The following is a 15,428-nucleotide window of genomic DNA, read 5'->3' on the forward strand; positions in this document are numbered from 1 at the left end:
CCTTCCAGCCTGATTTCTCTTAGGGTAACCCCTTCCAGCAAGAATTTGTATGCAAATCGTCACCTTGCTAGGAGTCTCTAGTTTTGTGTCTTAAAAATTGGCCTCCAATTGTTTAAAGCACTTCATCGGGCCCTTAAAGGTCCAGAGAAGCAGTGGTTGGACGCCCAGCCTGTCCACCACAAAGCTCTTGAGAAAATGTTCAAACATTTTCCCAAAGTTGTTACTCTGGAAATAAAATTGTCTGCTGTTCACCTGTAGCCGATTAGAAGTTTACCTTCACTGTGACAGCTTTTCCAGGCTAGGATTGGAGCCACATCTCTATTTTCCATTTTTCAGAAATAAATCTGAACCAGGCAGAATAGATTTGCTATAATAAGAGTCAAGGTAGTTTTAAAAATATGCGTATACATATATACTTATAATATGAAACAGTATATTACACTTGCTGTGCTCTCAAGGCTACAGTATTGTGTAAACGGCACCATCATGGCGTTTTGAGTAAGAGTTGATTTTAAAATCTCAGATTTAGCTAACCCGAACTTTGAGCAGCCAGCTTTTCTGGTGGAGGAATCTGAAGGCATTTGTCAATTTATTTTTTGAAAGGCCTCCGGAAAAGGTAACAAATTCAACACTTGGGAGCTCAAAGCTACTGCCAGTCCTGGACAGGAAGGTTTTCATATCTGTCTGAACTTGCTCGCTGATTTCTCAGACGTCCATTTATAACAGTTCTAACAAGATAGAATCTGCCTTTGAATATCTGTAAATACGGGTAAAGATCACAATCCAGCACTCATAATGGTCCAAAACGAACTGGCAGATTCTCGTGTTTGATTAGTATTTATGTTACCGGATTCCTTTACAGAAAGAAAGATGAAACGCTAATTTTGTGTGTGTGTTTGAGGGGCCCCATCCTAGGTCTCTGCAGTTCATTTAAAGGGATGTACATTTTAGGATTTTTGGAGACCAGGGGTGTGTATGTTGGGAGGGGCGGGTAGTTGTTCATGTTTTGCTTGAAAGACAGGTGACCTGTGGTTGGCTGAAGTATTGGCTGGTACAGTGACGGGGAGGCTGACTTTTCATTTTCCTTTTCTTTATTTTGACGGCTCAACAGTGATCAGAATTACGCGTGATTTCTCCCTCTAGGTTTGGGCTACGGCTTGGACAGTGTGGTGGAAGGCTCTTGCTCAGGATCTTCCTGGAGGAAAACTGGTAGCCCCCAGGGTGCTCTGGCGTCTTTGCAGGCCACACACTTTCTGTGCCTGAGTGGCAGGGTGGGCTGCCCTGCAGTGTGTGGTTCCGAGCCCTGCCACGTGTCTGCAGGGCACTTGCCTTGCTTTTTTTTTTTTTTTTTTTTTTTTTTTTAGGAGCAATGTGTGGAAGATTTGCCTGGAAATGGGGGGTTCTGTCAGCTGGATCATGTTGAAATACCAGTGTAATTGGTAGCCAAAGGGATCCTGGAGAAGCCTCCTTCGGAGGTGCTGTGTTAAGCATCTTCAATTTTATTGCTTTGAGAAATCTGGATTTTCGTATAGGATTTCCTACAAGGGTGGCTTCCGGAGTGGCACCTGAGTCCTGCTTAGAGGTTCAATAATATTTGTTGTTGCTGGAGCATCAGGGGCCGTCTCCCTGCTAAAGCAGCAGAATCTAGAGGTTGGCCTGTGGTGTGGGGCAGTCTCAAATGCATTTACTTCCTAAACAGCCCAGGGCAAACCAGTTCATCTTGTTAGTTTCTTCATCTATAAAATGGGGCTAGCCAATTGTTTACTTCCCTGTCCCTGTTCAGATATGAAAACAAACCCGTAGGTAGGAGTGAAGCAATTGCTGATTTCAAAGACATCATAAAAATGGAGAACTGTTATTGTTCAGTCCATGGGGGCAGGGTGACTGATTTGCAAAAGGGAAAGGAATCAAATAGCTACTTGTAGAGGGTGTAATTTTTTACTGCAAGGAGGAAGAATTAGGGGCTTTGGGAGGAGGTTTATGTGGGGAGGGGGGTGCTTGGGTTTTCAATTTAGTAACCGAATACCAATAGGAAACTCCCCCCTTCCCTATTCATTTTAGAGGACTGTTCCCCCACCCCAGCTCCTTGTTATTGTTGGGATTGTCACGTGATTCAGAATCTTGACACTGAATAGTGTCACTGTTGACCTTAACCCGAATACACCAGAAAAGGTGTTTTTCCTGATATTTGGTCTCAGGCCCCAGAAGGAGAGTTGCTGGACAGGGGACATACGGACTTGGATTGGGGAGGAATGCATACAGCAAGCAGTCTTTAAATGCACAGTCTTGCTAGGTGCCGGTGAGGAAGGAACTCAAAGTGGACCGGTGAGGAAATTCTCACTGCCTCTCAGAGCTCACAAAAATTGGTGCTCATCCCCATGGAGCATGTAGCTAGCTGCTATGAAATGGTACCTTTACTAGGGAAGCCAGAGGGCCTAAGTGTCCTGTTGGGGCTCCATTTTACTTTTTGGTTGTTGCTTTTCTTTGGAAGAGACCTGGTTTCTTTTTCCCAGCTAAAGCTGGATGACTTGAATTAGATTTTTAATAAAATAACCTCTGGCAGGGCCCAAAACCTCTGGATTAGTCTTGTTAGTTAGGAAATACAGAAGCTTTCTTTATGTATTTGGTTTGTTCACCCTGGCTGGGCCAAGACTTCGGGACGGAGTTGTGGGGTAGGGGTGGGAGGGTGTGGCCCTCTCCTTTCTCCATGGGGGCCTTGACCCAGTCCCTGTTCACTGGCAGTGGGTCTGGAGTGAGGAACGGCAGATACCCGGAGTCTGCGATGGTGCAGGCTTAGAGCCAGGAACTGTCTGGTGCTTCTTAATTGAATACAGATCTAAGTAAATTCCACGTGGGCATGCAAGGCTGGGCAAGGAAGGTAGTGATATTCCCCTCTCCACGGCTGGACTCCTAACCCAACCTGACGGGCCTCTCCGCCCGTCGCTGTACCCAGCCCACATGGTTTGCAAGAAAAGGTAGGGAAGCAGGGGGACAAGATCACGCAACGCCCATGTAAATACTGTCTGTATGAACTGGGTCTTCCATCTTTTGTTAGTGGCAGCTCGTTAATTAACCAGCAGATTAGTGCTGCCTTCTTTTGACACACGCATGTATTTTGGGGTAGAGGATTCTTGTTCTCCTAAAACTCTGAACCCAACCGTTCAGGAAGTCTCCCTTCAGCGCCGCGTGCGCCTGCTCCCTCTCCCCCGATGTCCTCCCCGCTCCCCTTTTCCTGTCCCCTTCTACCCACCCTTTCCTTAAACCCAAGTGGGCTTGTAGTCGAGTGGAGGACAGACACGTTAAACACAGCTAAATAAATCATGTTTACGCTTGGCGTTCTCGGTAGTGAAAAATCTGTTGGCTGTTTTTACTTCCTTATTTCTCAGCATTTGCTTCCTACCTGCTTTTGAGCACATGCCCAGAAATAGTAGTTTTGTCAAATGAGGGGATAATGCCAGCCAGCCTTTCTCGCTGCCAAGGAAGCTGCTGGATTTTGCAAAACAGAGTGACGTTTTTTTAGTGACACTGATGTTTTTTTCAAAGAAATTAGGATGTAGAATAAGGATATTAAAATGCACTTAGGGAAGGGGAAAAAAGCGACGTGGTCACCCCTGCAGCACAGGGACAGCAGGTTTAGAGAAGAAAGGTCTCATTTTTGTTTGCATTTGGCCGCTCCAAGGGCAGGAGGCAGCTGTCAGAGGCGGAGGAGCTGAGTCAGGTTCCCTTCGTCTCAGCCCCAAGACTTAATTTTCTCTGCCATTTTGGTGATGTGGTGCGAAGATTTTTTTTTTTTCTTTTTCTTTTGGGTTTTGTGTCTGTTTAGTCTCTGAGGCCTCCTGAGTGATGCTTGCTGCCTTCCTCCTCTGAGATTACAGCTAGATTCTCGCCCCGATCAGGAATTGGAGCTCGTTGGGATCCTAGCTACACTATGATTGCTTATGTGTGAGAGTGGCCCCGGAGGCCTCCCCGCCTCTGGGCTCTTACCTACGATGTTGTTTTGGGGTATATTTCATGATGGGGTGCTGGGCAGAGAACTTCCTGGATAATTACAGCCTAACAGAGGCTGTAGATTTTAAAAAAACAATAAAAAAACAGTTTCAAAACCAAGTAAGTGGCATATAAATACTGGGCCCTCCTGTAGGGAGAAGAGGCTTGTCTTATCGCGGAATCTTTGCAGAGTTTCTGCAGTAAATTCTGTCTGAGGTCCAGCACATCAGCTCTGTTTCAAAGACAGCCGAGGAAAAATAAAATTACAACAAAATCAAAGTCAGCGTGCTATGATTTCCCCCAATTTCTAATGGGAATACTCTGCAATAGAAATGATATTTCCATTGAGGACTGCGCTGCCGGTTTCTTTAATTACATTAAATAGCGGTATAAACCTCAGCTGAATGTAAACCTCTGTTACAGCGGCGTCTTGAGCGTGGCTGGATGAATCGGAAGGAGCAATGTTACTAGTGTTAATGTGCTAACAATCTTTATTAAATTAATCCCGTGAAGTGTTAATTTTTACAAATTTTGTTGTGCACACACTGCACGTCACCGCTAGTGTGTTAGGAGATGAAAACAGATTTCACGTCAAAAAATAAGTAAGGAGGTGGCTGTCAGACTGCTCCCTTAGAGGAAAATTTGTGATTTTTGTCATCAAATGTTACCTGTGCTGAAAAGAAGGCTTACAATATGTATATTAAATGCCATCTACCTACAGAAAACGCAGTTAAAGGAACTACTTTGTTGAAAGTAATTACAGGCCTGTTCAATTTTTTAGTCAGTGACATTTCAGACTTGGCTTAGGAACATAAAGAGGCCATAGAAAGATTTTGTTCTTATGTAATGCAAAGCACTGAACCTCAGTATTCTGTAAGTCCATTAGGAAAAGGGAAAAAGACATGAAAGAGAAAAAAGAGATTTAATCATCAACAAAACCCAGGGGAGAGCTGGATTTTTTTTTATTACAATAGTAGAAATCAATTGTCTATAATTCTATTAAATGCAACCCAAAACAAAATGTGCATTTAAACTATAGCAGGTCCTCCTTTTTACAATTTGATTTCTTCTTTCTCTCTTTCTCTCTTTCTCTCTTTCTCTCTTTCTTTCTTTCTTTCTTTCTTTCCTTCTTTCCTTCTTTCCTTCTTTCTTTCTTTTTAACCTTCTACTAACCAAGTTTATTTCTGTTCCATCTGAAACAAAAAACCCTGCTGGCCCTGTGGTTGTCTGTTCCCTTATTGCTCAGGTAGAGTTTTATGGTCTGATCTTAAAAAGGTCGATGATGCTTACATTCCTCATGTCCATGACTCCATCTGCACCTGAAATTTCTGCTCCCTTTTTTGGCTGCTTTGGGCTTGAGTCATCCCAATAACCTCCTTGCTGGGCACTCCGTTTTCTTTATGTTCTTTTTATTGGCTGTGCTGTTTATTTTCATTCTTAATTCTCCGGGATTCTCGCAGCTTAGCCTTCCTCCTCCTGTTTGTTCCATTGCACTGTCTGCGCATGGCCATTGAGCAAAAGCCAGCACTGGAGTTTGTGGGACCTTGGAACCACAACTTCCTGAACTCCCCAGTTTGTAAACATGTTTTATAGAGGGCCACATTCTTAACACGCGTCAGGATTCAGTGTTTTCCGGGTCATTCCTCAAAGGTCAGGCACAGTGGATGCCGAGGGGATAGAAAAAGGTGTCCTTAGTTTAAAACTCACTATAGGCACCCAATCTGAAGATGAGTTTCCTGGTTTTTGCCTTGTGTGACATGTGACTTCTATCTTAACTGTGTATTTCCACTCCCACCCCCAGCTCTAAATTAATGAAGAAATAGGAACGTATCTGAGGGATGCCCGGCCAAGCTTGTCATTGGAGTCTGGCCCCTAAGTTCTGTCTGGGAAAGGGCTACAGGGTCCCAACCCTAAGTCCTACATTCTTTATGCTTGGAATCCAAATGATTTATCTAACAACTTTACTTTGGTTTGCAGCCTGCCCTCACTCCTCATCGAGTTATGCTTCATGCACATGACATGTAGGATACTGTTTGTGGCTCTGGACGCAACCAGAGAGAAAATTACTGAAGGATCTTGAATTAAATTGTCTTAGAAAGCAGAGACTGCTGAAGGTTGAAGCAGCTACCACATCTCTGATAAGAATACCTAAATTGGGAGGAAAAGGGGCAATTCCTCTGTTAGGTATTGACTGGCTGATGTTGCCGGTGAGATTTAGAGAATCTCTCAGTTGCAGTTTGTCCTTGGCGTCTATGGACTCTGGCTGGATGCACTCAAGACATCTTAACATGTGCACATTGCTGATAGATGAGTGTGTGTGTGTGTGTATGTGCATATGTATGTGTATATAGAACCTCTCTTATAGGTAATAGATGTGCATACACACATTTTTCTTACCAGTGCGACACATGGCTTCACCTTCTGTTGTCCTCAGGTCTGCCCATTCCCGGATGGTGGGCCCCAATTTGGTGGACCCTGCCTGCCTGAGGTCATCCGGAGGAGTTATATTCATTTTTGTATCTGTGTCCTGAAGCCGTGATGCATAGGAGCAAAGGAATGATGAGCATCCCGGCTGGAGGACAAGTGGTTGTGGTTTATTTGCATTTCAGTAGTTAGGAGCATGGCAGGATTTTCCCCGAGAGACAAGCAAAAGAAGAGTCCAAGCTGCGTGTCCCTCACCGTGCCCCCCTACCCCCTGCAGATGCCCACTTAGGGGCTGGAACGGCCAGCCCCCTCCACCTCCCTGGTTCACAGAAGATGGCTGAGGGATGCCCTTCCTCCCCAGCAACATCTGAAGTGTCCTCTGCTCCCTCACAGGGGCCTTGGTGCTGGAATTTGTGATGTAAGCTCACCAGTCCTTGGGTCAGGGTGCAGAAAGGGGATTGGCAGCCCTGGAGTATTTCAGCGGCCTGCGTCTTGAGGAAACTGGAGTTGGCAGTCAATGACACAGGTGCTTTTGGACCTGGGGAAGGGGTGTGCCCAAGCGTGCCTGCTTCTAAATTGCAAGAGGCAGCTACTGGGGAGGATGTTCCCTTTCCAATCTCTGGTGGAAGGAGGGGAAAGGTTTCGGTAGTGTCATTGGGGGACACGATCACTCCTTTGCTCTGCCTCTCCATTTTCTGGGACGAGATTTCGGAAGTGCTCCAAGAGGAGGAGTTTAGAGTAGGGCAGCCTGGCTCAGGGTGCTCCCCGAGGTGTGCTTCTAGTCTCCCTCACGGCTGAGCCTTCTCACGGTGGGTGCAGAGCAATACCCTGGTGGCCACACAGGGTTGTGGGTGGCCTGTGGGGATCTCTGGATGGTCATTTGTGGAAGTGATGGTAGAAGTGGTCTCAAGCCCAAAGATGAGCAAGTTGCCCATGTTCCTGGAGGCCCCTGGCGAGCCCACCTCACTTCTTACAGCCTGGCACCCATCAATGACCCTCTTTGGGTCCATTAGGGCCTAGATGGTTGATGAGGGATGCTGGACAGGCTCTTTCACCTGCATTTGAATTCTTACCATCCTCAGCCACCTGCAAGGACTGCTGTCTTTCAGCCATCTGCCCGCGTAGAGGCCAAACGTAGGTTCGAACTGTTTTTATGTCTCCTGTGTAATGACCCCGAAGGAACTCTTTAAACACAGCTGTGCAAACCCTCGTGAGACCTGATTTTCCCTTTTCGTTGCTCTTCTTTCCAAGGACACCTACATGTTCACCCCCAAACCAAAACCCATGGCAGCAAGGAACTAGAGATCTGTAATGGCCATCGGGTGCCCAGACAAAACAGTGGTGTCTGATGGAGAATGAGAATCCAGGAGTGGGAGGTGGGGCCTGGGGATCCCTGTCGCCCTGCCTGGCATTTCTAGGTCCCCCAAATGCTCCGGGGCAGTGAGCTGAGCCATGTGGCACACCCAGTCCCTGTCTGGTCCTGCCTTGGGGACCCAACCTAGACTTGCAGCTTTTCATGGTAACCCGCGTGTTCACTTACATGCTTGGCTTTCCTTTCTGCATTATGATGATGATGATTGTTGGTATATATTTACAATGAAATGGAAAACAAGTTCCAGTCATTGCTGGTTCCTAGACCTTCATAATTAAAAGTTAAAAAAAACTTTGGGAGGCCGAGATGGGTGGATCACAAGGTCAGGAGATCGAGACCATCCTGGCTAACATGGTGAAACCCCGTCTCTACTACAAATACAAAACATTAGCCAGGCGAGGTGGCGGGCGCCTGTGGTCCCAGCTACTCTGGAGGCTGAGGCAGGAGAATGGCGTGAACCTGGGAGGCGGAGCTTGCAGTGAGCTGAGATTGCACAGCTGCACTCCAGCCTGGGCGACAGAGCGAGACTCCATCTCAAAAACAAAAAACAAAACAAAAAAAACCTAAAAAAAGAAATGAAATAATACCTGTGGAGTGAAGGAATTTATTTTTTGAGTCGCCCCCACCCCCAAAGACCTGTGTAGCTCTGAAAGTGAGCAGACGAAGAAGCCTCCCCTAAAATTGTTCTTCTCTATTCCTGCTGTCTCAGCCACTCCCCCTCTACACCCCCCACAACCCCCCCAAAAAAAAGGGAATTGAGAGAAAGACAAATGATGAGAAGGCCGGTCTTGTCAGGTGAACGCCCAGTACCTGTCTCATTTAAGGTAGCACTCCACTTCTTTCAAATAGGAAACTGCCAAAATGGATGTCATGGGCTGCTAATTAGATGTATTTTAACTGCAGGATCATTTTACCAGCTAATACTGTTATTATGTGCTTCAGTGTGAACCCATGGTGGAGCTGTTAAAATATGAGCGTGCACTCTTAGCAGACGGCTCTTGGAACTGTTGGGATGGGTGGAGGGGCTTTTCCTTACGGCTCTGAAGATCCCCGGGCCAGGCCCTGGGCTGAAGGTCTGCACTCTTTCAGCTTCTCAAGAGGTGGCCCCTGCTCTCCCGAAGACCATCTTCTCCTTGTGTTTAGACCAGGGCCTGAGCCTCCAGGAGGCCTGAGCTCTCCAGTGTCACATCCCCTCCCCTCTAGACATCAGGGTTCCCTCTGGACCAGCCTGGAAGTGCCAGATGACCACAGTTCATGCCTACCCAGAACAGGCAGGCCTGAATCTCACGCATTGGGGTTTTCAAGTCTGTGCTGGCTTCTCCTCCATCTTCCCTCTGTAGCAAACCGGAAAAAGAATCCTAATTTCCCGTTGGGGTGGGAGAAGATGAGCTAGGATCAGGATAATGATTTTTAAATGCGAGCCAGGCATTTGACTTCATGTTATTTTCCCCCTCACCCTCTTAATACATAGCATTTTTTTCTATCATCCTTAAGACAAAGTAGCTGGCAAAATATTTAAGTGATCAGAAAGAAATATTTTTATTTGCCCGCGTGCGAATTGGGTTATCTGCCTATCTTGTTTATGAAATTTGGCGCTGCCTTTCCTGCACAGTGCATTCGCCTCTCAAATCTTTCCCGGCTCCCATTTCCATATTTCTGCGTGCTTGTTCTTTGTTAATCACTTGGCAAGCGCTTATTTGAATATTAAAAATTTCTTTAATCATCAAAGGCAGGAGCACAGTCTCATGAATATTCATATTTTTCCCCCTCCTCAGACTGAATTCTAGTTCATTACCCTGCAGTAAAAGCCAAACAGCCATCAATCGCCCTCATTACAGGCTCTGGCGTTTTGATTGGCTGCCTGCTGCCCAGAGCTTTTTTTTATTTTTTTAATTTTTTTCCCCTTCTCCTATGAGCTGTCTTGTACCTGCCAACAACCAAAAAAAGAAAAAAATAAAATCAACAATGCAAGAATAAATTTCTCTGGTTGGAAAACAACTTTGCAAACTTGTCAAACAGTCCTTGTGGCTTGCTGCTGCCACCGCTGTAGCGTCCACCAGCGCCACCTCCTTCCCCCCCGCCGTCCTTCCCCCAACCAAAAAAAAAAAAAAAAAAAAAGAAGCCCAAGATAAAAGAGGGGGGGAGAGAAAAATAAATAAATAAATAAAAAGGGAGAAACTTGAGCCTCAGAGATGAATATTTGTCAAGAGAGTTGACGTAAGTTTCATTTGCATAATGACTTTGTACTTCTGCATTAATAAAATTTGCATATGAAGCCATGTTAATTACTCCTGATCATGCTTTTTGCATTCATGCATAGTAATTTTCTCCGACTTGTGAGAATTAATGTCTTGGCATGGGGGGAGGGGGCGCGGGGACTGTCAGGTTCCCTTGCCAGTGTCCCTCACTCACGCGCGCTGCCTCCCTGGCTGTCTCCTTCCTTGATCTATGACTCATTTCTGCACTATCGGTAGGAGTTCTCAGCTTAAAAAAAATGTATCAATTGAAAGGCACCAGTAGGGAGAAAAATACACGTCTCCTGCACAGTGTCTTCCAGACCACCTCTCTCTAGCTCTGAACATGGAATCTGTAACCCTCCCATTTGGGAGGGGACCCCCCAGAGGCTTCAGGGGTGGGAAAGGCTCGAATTCCCCCCAAAACAGGGCTGGGGCTTTTCCAGGCGTTTTTGTGTCTCCACACTCCTTGGCGGTGGGCGTGTTCGCTGGGTGAGTGCGCATGTGTGAGGAACGGAGCCGGAGCATCTGCAAAGTCCCTCTAGAAGAGAGACGGGTGACAGACCCCTGTGGAATGCTTAAACCCGTGAAGGCATCAAGAATGAGCTTATCTATCATTGCCCTGTTTTGGAGCCTAAGAAGCGGGATTTTAGGGGCCTTATATTTAGACTTTTTTTTTTTTTTTTTGTGCATAGACCTCCAAAGAAAGCATTTTTTTAGGAGTGTCTTGCAGGTCTTTGTAGGGTGATTTGCTGTGTTCAGAGCACATCCTCTTGCTTTCTTTGCTGGGCAGTGATGATGCCTTGGAAAGGACCGTAGGGAGTGAGGCAAGTTTCAGAATGAAAAGTAAGAGAATGATAGTGACTATTTGGTGAGTGTTTCCTGGATCCCTGGCTCTAGCTGACCTGACTCTTCCTTTAAAGTTGAGGGAGCTGAGGCTCTGCGAAAGTGACTCACCTTTGGTCACGAGGCCAGGAGACTGCCAAGGAGGAATTTGAATACAGTCCTCTGGCTGTGAGGCCTGGGAGCTCTGGTGCCTTCCTCTGTGCATCTGTGGGTGCATACCCTCTCCCCCAGTCTCAAGGACTCCTTAAGTGCTTTCTGGATTTCCCAGCTACACTTTTAAAGGCAAATAGCCCTCCTCTGAGGAAGGGTGGGGGCTGGGAGGTAGCCTGGGACAGGTACTGAGGCTGTTTTTTTTTTTAAGTTAAGATTCACCGGATGTAAAATTGACCATTTTTAAAGTGTACAATCAGTGGTTTTGAATCTGTTCACAATGTCGTGCAGCCGTCACTCCTGTCTAAGTCCCGAGCATTTTCATCACCCCCCAAAGAAACTCCATACCCATTAGCCACCCCTACCGGCTCCCCCCAGCCCCTGGCAACCACTGCTCTCTGTGTCCATGGATTCGCCTCTTCTGAACATTTCGTATCCATGGAATTATGCAGTATGTGGCTCCTTTCATCACTTTGGGCGTTTGCAGCAGCTTCAGATTTCTTGAGTTGCACCTTTGGGAAGGGCTCTGGGTTTAAGCTGCCCCATGGGGAAACCTCTCCCAGGGTAGAAGGTGCTCTGGGAGCCCCAGAGAGGCCCTGCAGAGCTTGGGATTAGAAGCCTTTCTCCTGGCTGCCCCGCTCCCCTGCCTCAGTTGAGCCGGCCCCTGGAGCAGGTGCACTTCATCAAGGTCAGAATTCCTAGTGAGGCTCTGGGGAAACCTGTCCAGGGCGGCCTAGCCTCTGATCCCTATGCAGGGAGCAAAACGTGGTGTGTGATATCGCCTTTACAGACCCTGGCCTGAGCCCCACCTTGCATGTTTCCAGGAGAAGGGTGTGGCCAGATGCCTGTTTTCTACCTGCTCTGCAACTGTTCCTCCCATCACGGAGGCAGAGTCAGCTCCTTAGCACCTGGGACATCCCTTACCAGGCCTCCAGGTGCTTCTGCTGGTTTCTCAGTCGTGTTAAATGGTGCCGGCTGTGTCGTGGCCTCACCCAGAACCCAGGGACCGGAGCCTGGGATTGGCCTTTGCAACTTCCAATGGCTGGATTGAGCCCAGGGATCTCAGACTTCCGCCCACTACGTGATCCTTGCTCTAGAGATCCCAGGACCCCCGGTCATGTACCCAGCTGCAGCCCGAGAGGGAAGCAGAGCATTGCGGGCTTTGGGGACACAACTGGGTTCCAGTCTCAGATCTCCCTGAGCCTCAGTTTTCCTCCAGTGGAATGTGGATCTCTGCTGAGTGAGGTGGCCGTCAGGGCGATGGATGACCCAGAGCCCTCGGTGGTCTGCAGGGAAGGCCTACAGCAGGATTTGAGACCATGTGTGGACAGGATCAAATGCAGCGTCCGGTGCTGGGAGCTTCAGGCTAGGGCAGGCTTCCAGGAGGAGGCGGGTCCTGACCTTCCTTGAGGGACGTCACTAAATCTAGCATGGCTTTCCCATCAGCATCTGAGGCTGAAACCGTTTACTGGTTCCTCAGCCACATCCTTCCAGGGCTATCCCCAGCTCAGAAATACCCTGGGCCCTAGGCCTAACCTAGTATGAGGTCTTTGTTGGCTCAGAGGGGTCCGAGCAGTGTTAGTGTTAGTTTTGACCTCTTGACGGGACACTGACAGCTTGCAATCCCTAAGCAGGGGGTCTTCTTAAATGCCCTGATGCCTTGATCCTGGATAAGCCATGTTTTAGAGGAACCAGGGCTGCAGAGAAAGAACCCTGGTTCTGGGGCCAGACAGCTGGGGTTTGGATGGGGCTGCTGATGCCTGCAGTTTTCTGCCGTCACGCCATCAGTTTCCTGGTCTGTGTAATGGGTGTAATGGGTATTCTAAGCCACAGCCCCCGTCAGTGTGTTAGGAAGTTCAGTCCAATGAAGGCTGACAGGCTCCTGGCTCATGGTGGCTTGCAGGATCCCGTGGCTCTCCTTGCGATGGGGGAATCCACGTGGGGGCCCTGGAGTGGGCAGACTCCCACCCATGCAGACCTGTGCTGGGCCTCCCTGGCAAAGCCGGCTGGGTCCAGCTGCCCATCCTCTTGTTGACGTTTCCTTTTTGTCTTTCTGATGCTTCCCTGCTCAATTATTTACCCAGGGAATTTGGGCTTCTTCACTTGTGGTTTTGGCAAGGGCTTCACACAAATGTTTTGCCCTGGTGGTCTCTTAGCCATTTAAGATAAACGGCTAAATCAAACGCAGGCCTTGCCGCGGAGCTGAGCGAGCTGTGGGGCTGGGCAGAGGCGGGGTTGGCCCTGGCCCTGTGTCCTTGCTGTCACATGGCAGGAGGCCTCCCAAGCCAGGCCGAGACATTAGGAGGGGGTGAGCAGCGCCAGGGTTTTCTTGGGGTGTGGTGGGGGGTGTGAACCTTCTGAAGGGCACTGGGGCTTGGATGCAGCATGCTTGGTGCTTGGGGCTGGAGAGAGCCCCCAGCCGGTGGTCTGCCAGGCAGGAGGCTAACAGTGCCAGACACCTGGAGGCGGACCTGAGGTGTCCCGGGCCTGTACCAACAGCCCATCCTGATATAGCAAACGGGAGGCTCCGCGCTTCCCAGCTCTTCCAGGGAGGGGTAGCCCGAAGTTTTGGAAACAAATCCCCAAATGGAACCTGTTTGCTTGCTCCAGAGGCCCCCACGTGGGGGGTCCTTCCTGCGAGTGGGGCCCTGACAGCCCCCATTCACCCAGCCCCCTGCACTAGGCCCTCAGAGGCGGAGTCCTGCCTCCCCGACAGCCCAGCCTGGCAGCTGTGGAAACAGGGCCCTCCCCAGTGCCCCCTGCCAACCTCCCCGAGCCCATTCCCTTGCCTGTGTCCCGATTGCCTTCCCTGCAGGGCCTGGCACCCCGGGGGCCTCCCACCCCCGAAGGGTGGCCTGAGCCAAGCCCCACGCCCCGAGCCCCATCCCACCCTGTGCCTCTCACACAGTCCAGGGCCCGACTGACCAGTCTTTTCTATTGTTTTTTCTCCAGGGCCGTGCAGGCCTGCCCAGCTGCCAGCGGTGGCCCCCATAGCTGCCTCCTCCCACCCTCACTCATCCGTGATCACTTCACCTCTGCGTGCCCTGGGCGCTCTCCCGCCCTGCCTCCCCCTGCCGTGCTGCAGCGCGCGCCCGGTCTCGGGTGACGGGACTCAGGGTGAGGGTCAGACGGAGGCTCCCTTTGGATGCCAGTGTCAGTTGTCAGGTAACAGACGACGCCGCGGTGGGGGGCGGGCCCCCGGGATGGCGGGTTGTGCCATGGGCAGCACTGGAGCAAGGTGGGGACCCAGGGAGGAAGGGCAGCTCCCACCCAGAAGGTTTTTTGGGGTGCCAGGGGAAGTGGTAAAGAATATTCGCTGAACTATGAGCCAGGGCCCGGTGCCCCTTGGTCAGGAGTCCCCCATGGTGCCCCCACCCGTTCTGAGAGTCTTGCTCCCAGAATGCATTCCCCAGCCTCCCAATCCCGCTTCTTTGGGTTGTTTAGCTACAGCTTAATTGGATAACACTTAACATCTGATATTTTCTTCTGCCCTTGCCACTGCCACCCCTTCCCCCACCCCAGACAACCCCCTGCCCCGCCAAGACAAGGCTAGGGGAAGATTCCTTGGTTGTCTGTGTACATTGCTGGAGCCGTCCAAAATGCTGAGTTTCTCTTTGGGAGAATGTGTTGCCCATTAGCTTTGAAAAAGAAAAAAAGTGGCTCAAAAGGAGCCTCTTAAAAAGCTGCGGCCACGAGAGGGAGTGAAACACTGTGGGGTGTGTGAGGGCTGGGGGTGGGGGCTGAGTACCTGCTGTGCGTCCGGCTCTGGGCCAGACCCAGACACAGCTGTTTGTGCCGACTCATCCCGCTCTCCTGGGAGGGCGGTGTGGCTGCCCATTCTACAGATGGGCAGATGGGGCAGTGTGGCGACACGAACTGGCCTCCTCTACATGCCCTGCCTCTCCCCAAGTGGAACCCAAGATCTTGTTCTGCCTAGGGTCTCTGGGAATCCTTGGAGTCCCTGGGAATTCAAGGGCAGAGGGCCCTCTCACAGGTCTATCCCCCCAGCATCTCGGTAGGGCCTGGTGTGAAAGCACTGTGGCCACGCAAGCCAGGATGCTGACACAGACACACGTGGTGAGCGGCCGTGGCCTGGTTTCTGTGGCAGGGCAGGAAAAGAGGGGGGGGGTGCAGAGCTGGGGCAGATTTGATTGGTCCCTGCTTTGTCACTAGGCATGTTGCAGGCTTTCTCTTGACTTGAGTTGTGAAAGGAAGACAATTTTTATTGGGCAGGTTTTGTTTTTAATTGAAGCTGTCCCCAGGGACGGTCCCTGTTGGAGCCACAGCTCTGCAAAAGGCCATGGCCACAACTCTGTAAAAGGCCACAGGCAGCCCCTGCTCCAAGGTTCAGCGCTCCCTGGGCTGCAGAGCTCCCTTGTAGGGTGGCTGGAGCTTTTAGTATACCCTCCCTGCTG

General features: G+C 49.6%; 1 protein-coding gene across 4 annotated transcripts in view; it reads left to right on the forward strand.

Annotated features, from left to right (window-relative positions):
• LOC105467436 (BCL11 transcription factor B) overlaps nt 1–15,428 on the forward strand; it is a 104,744-nt gene that overhangs the window by 27,029 nt on the left and 62,287 nt on the right. For 2 of the 4 annotated variants that reach the window (XM_011717040.3, XM_011717041.3), the window contains exon 3: nt 13,966–14,178. The exons of the other annotated variants lie outside the window; for them this stretch is intronic. In XM_011717040.3, the coding sequence (XP_011715342.1) occupies nt 13,966–14,178 (213 nt within the window). The remainder of the gene's footprint in view (nt 1–13,965; nt 14,179–15,428) is intronic. 4 annotated transcript variants of the gene reach the window in all.

The sequence above is a fragment of the Macaca nemestrina genome, chromosome 7 (assembly GCF_043159975.1).
Source record: "Macaca nemestrina isolate mMacNem1 chromosome 7, mMacNem.hap1, whole genome shotgun sequence".
NCBI lineage: Eukaryota > Metazoa > Chordata > Mammalia > Primates > Cercopithecidae > Macaca > Macaca nemestrina.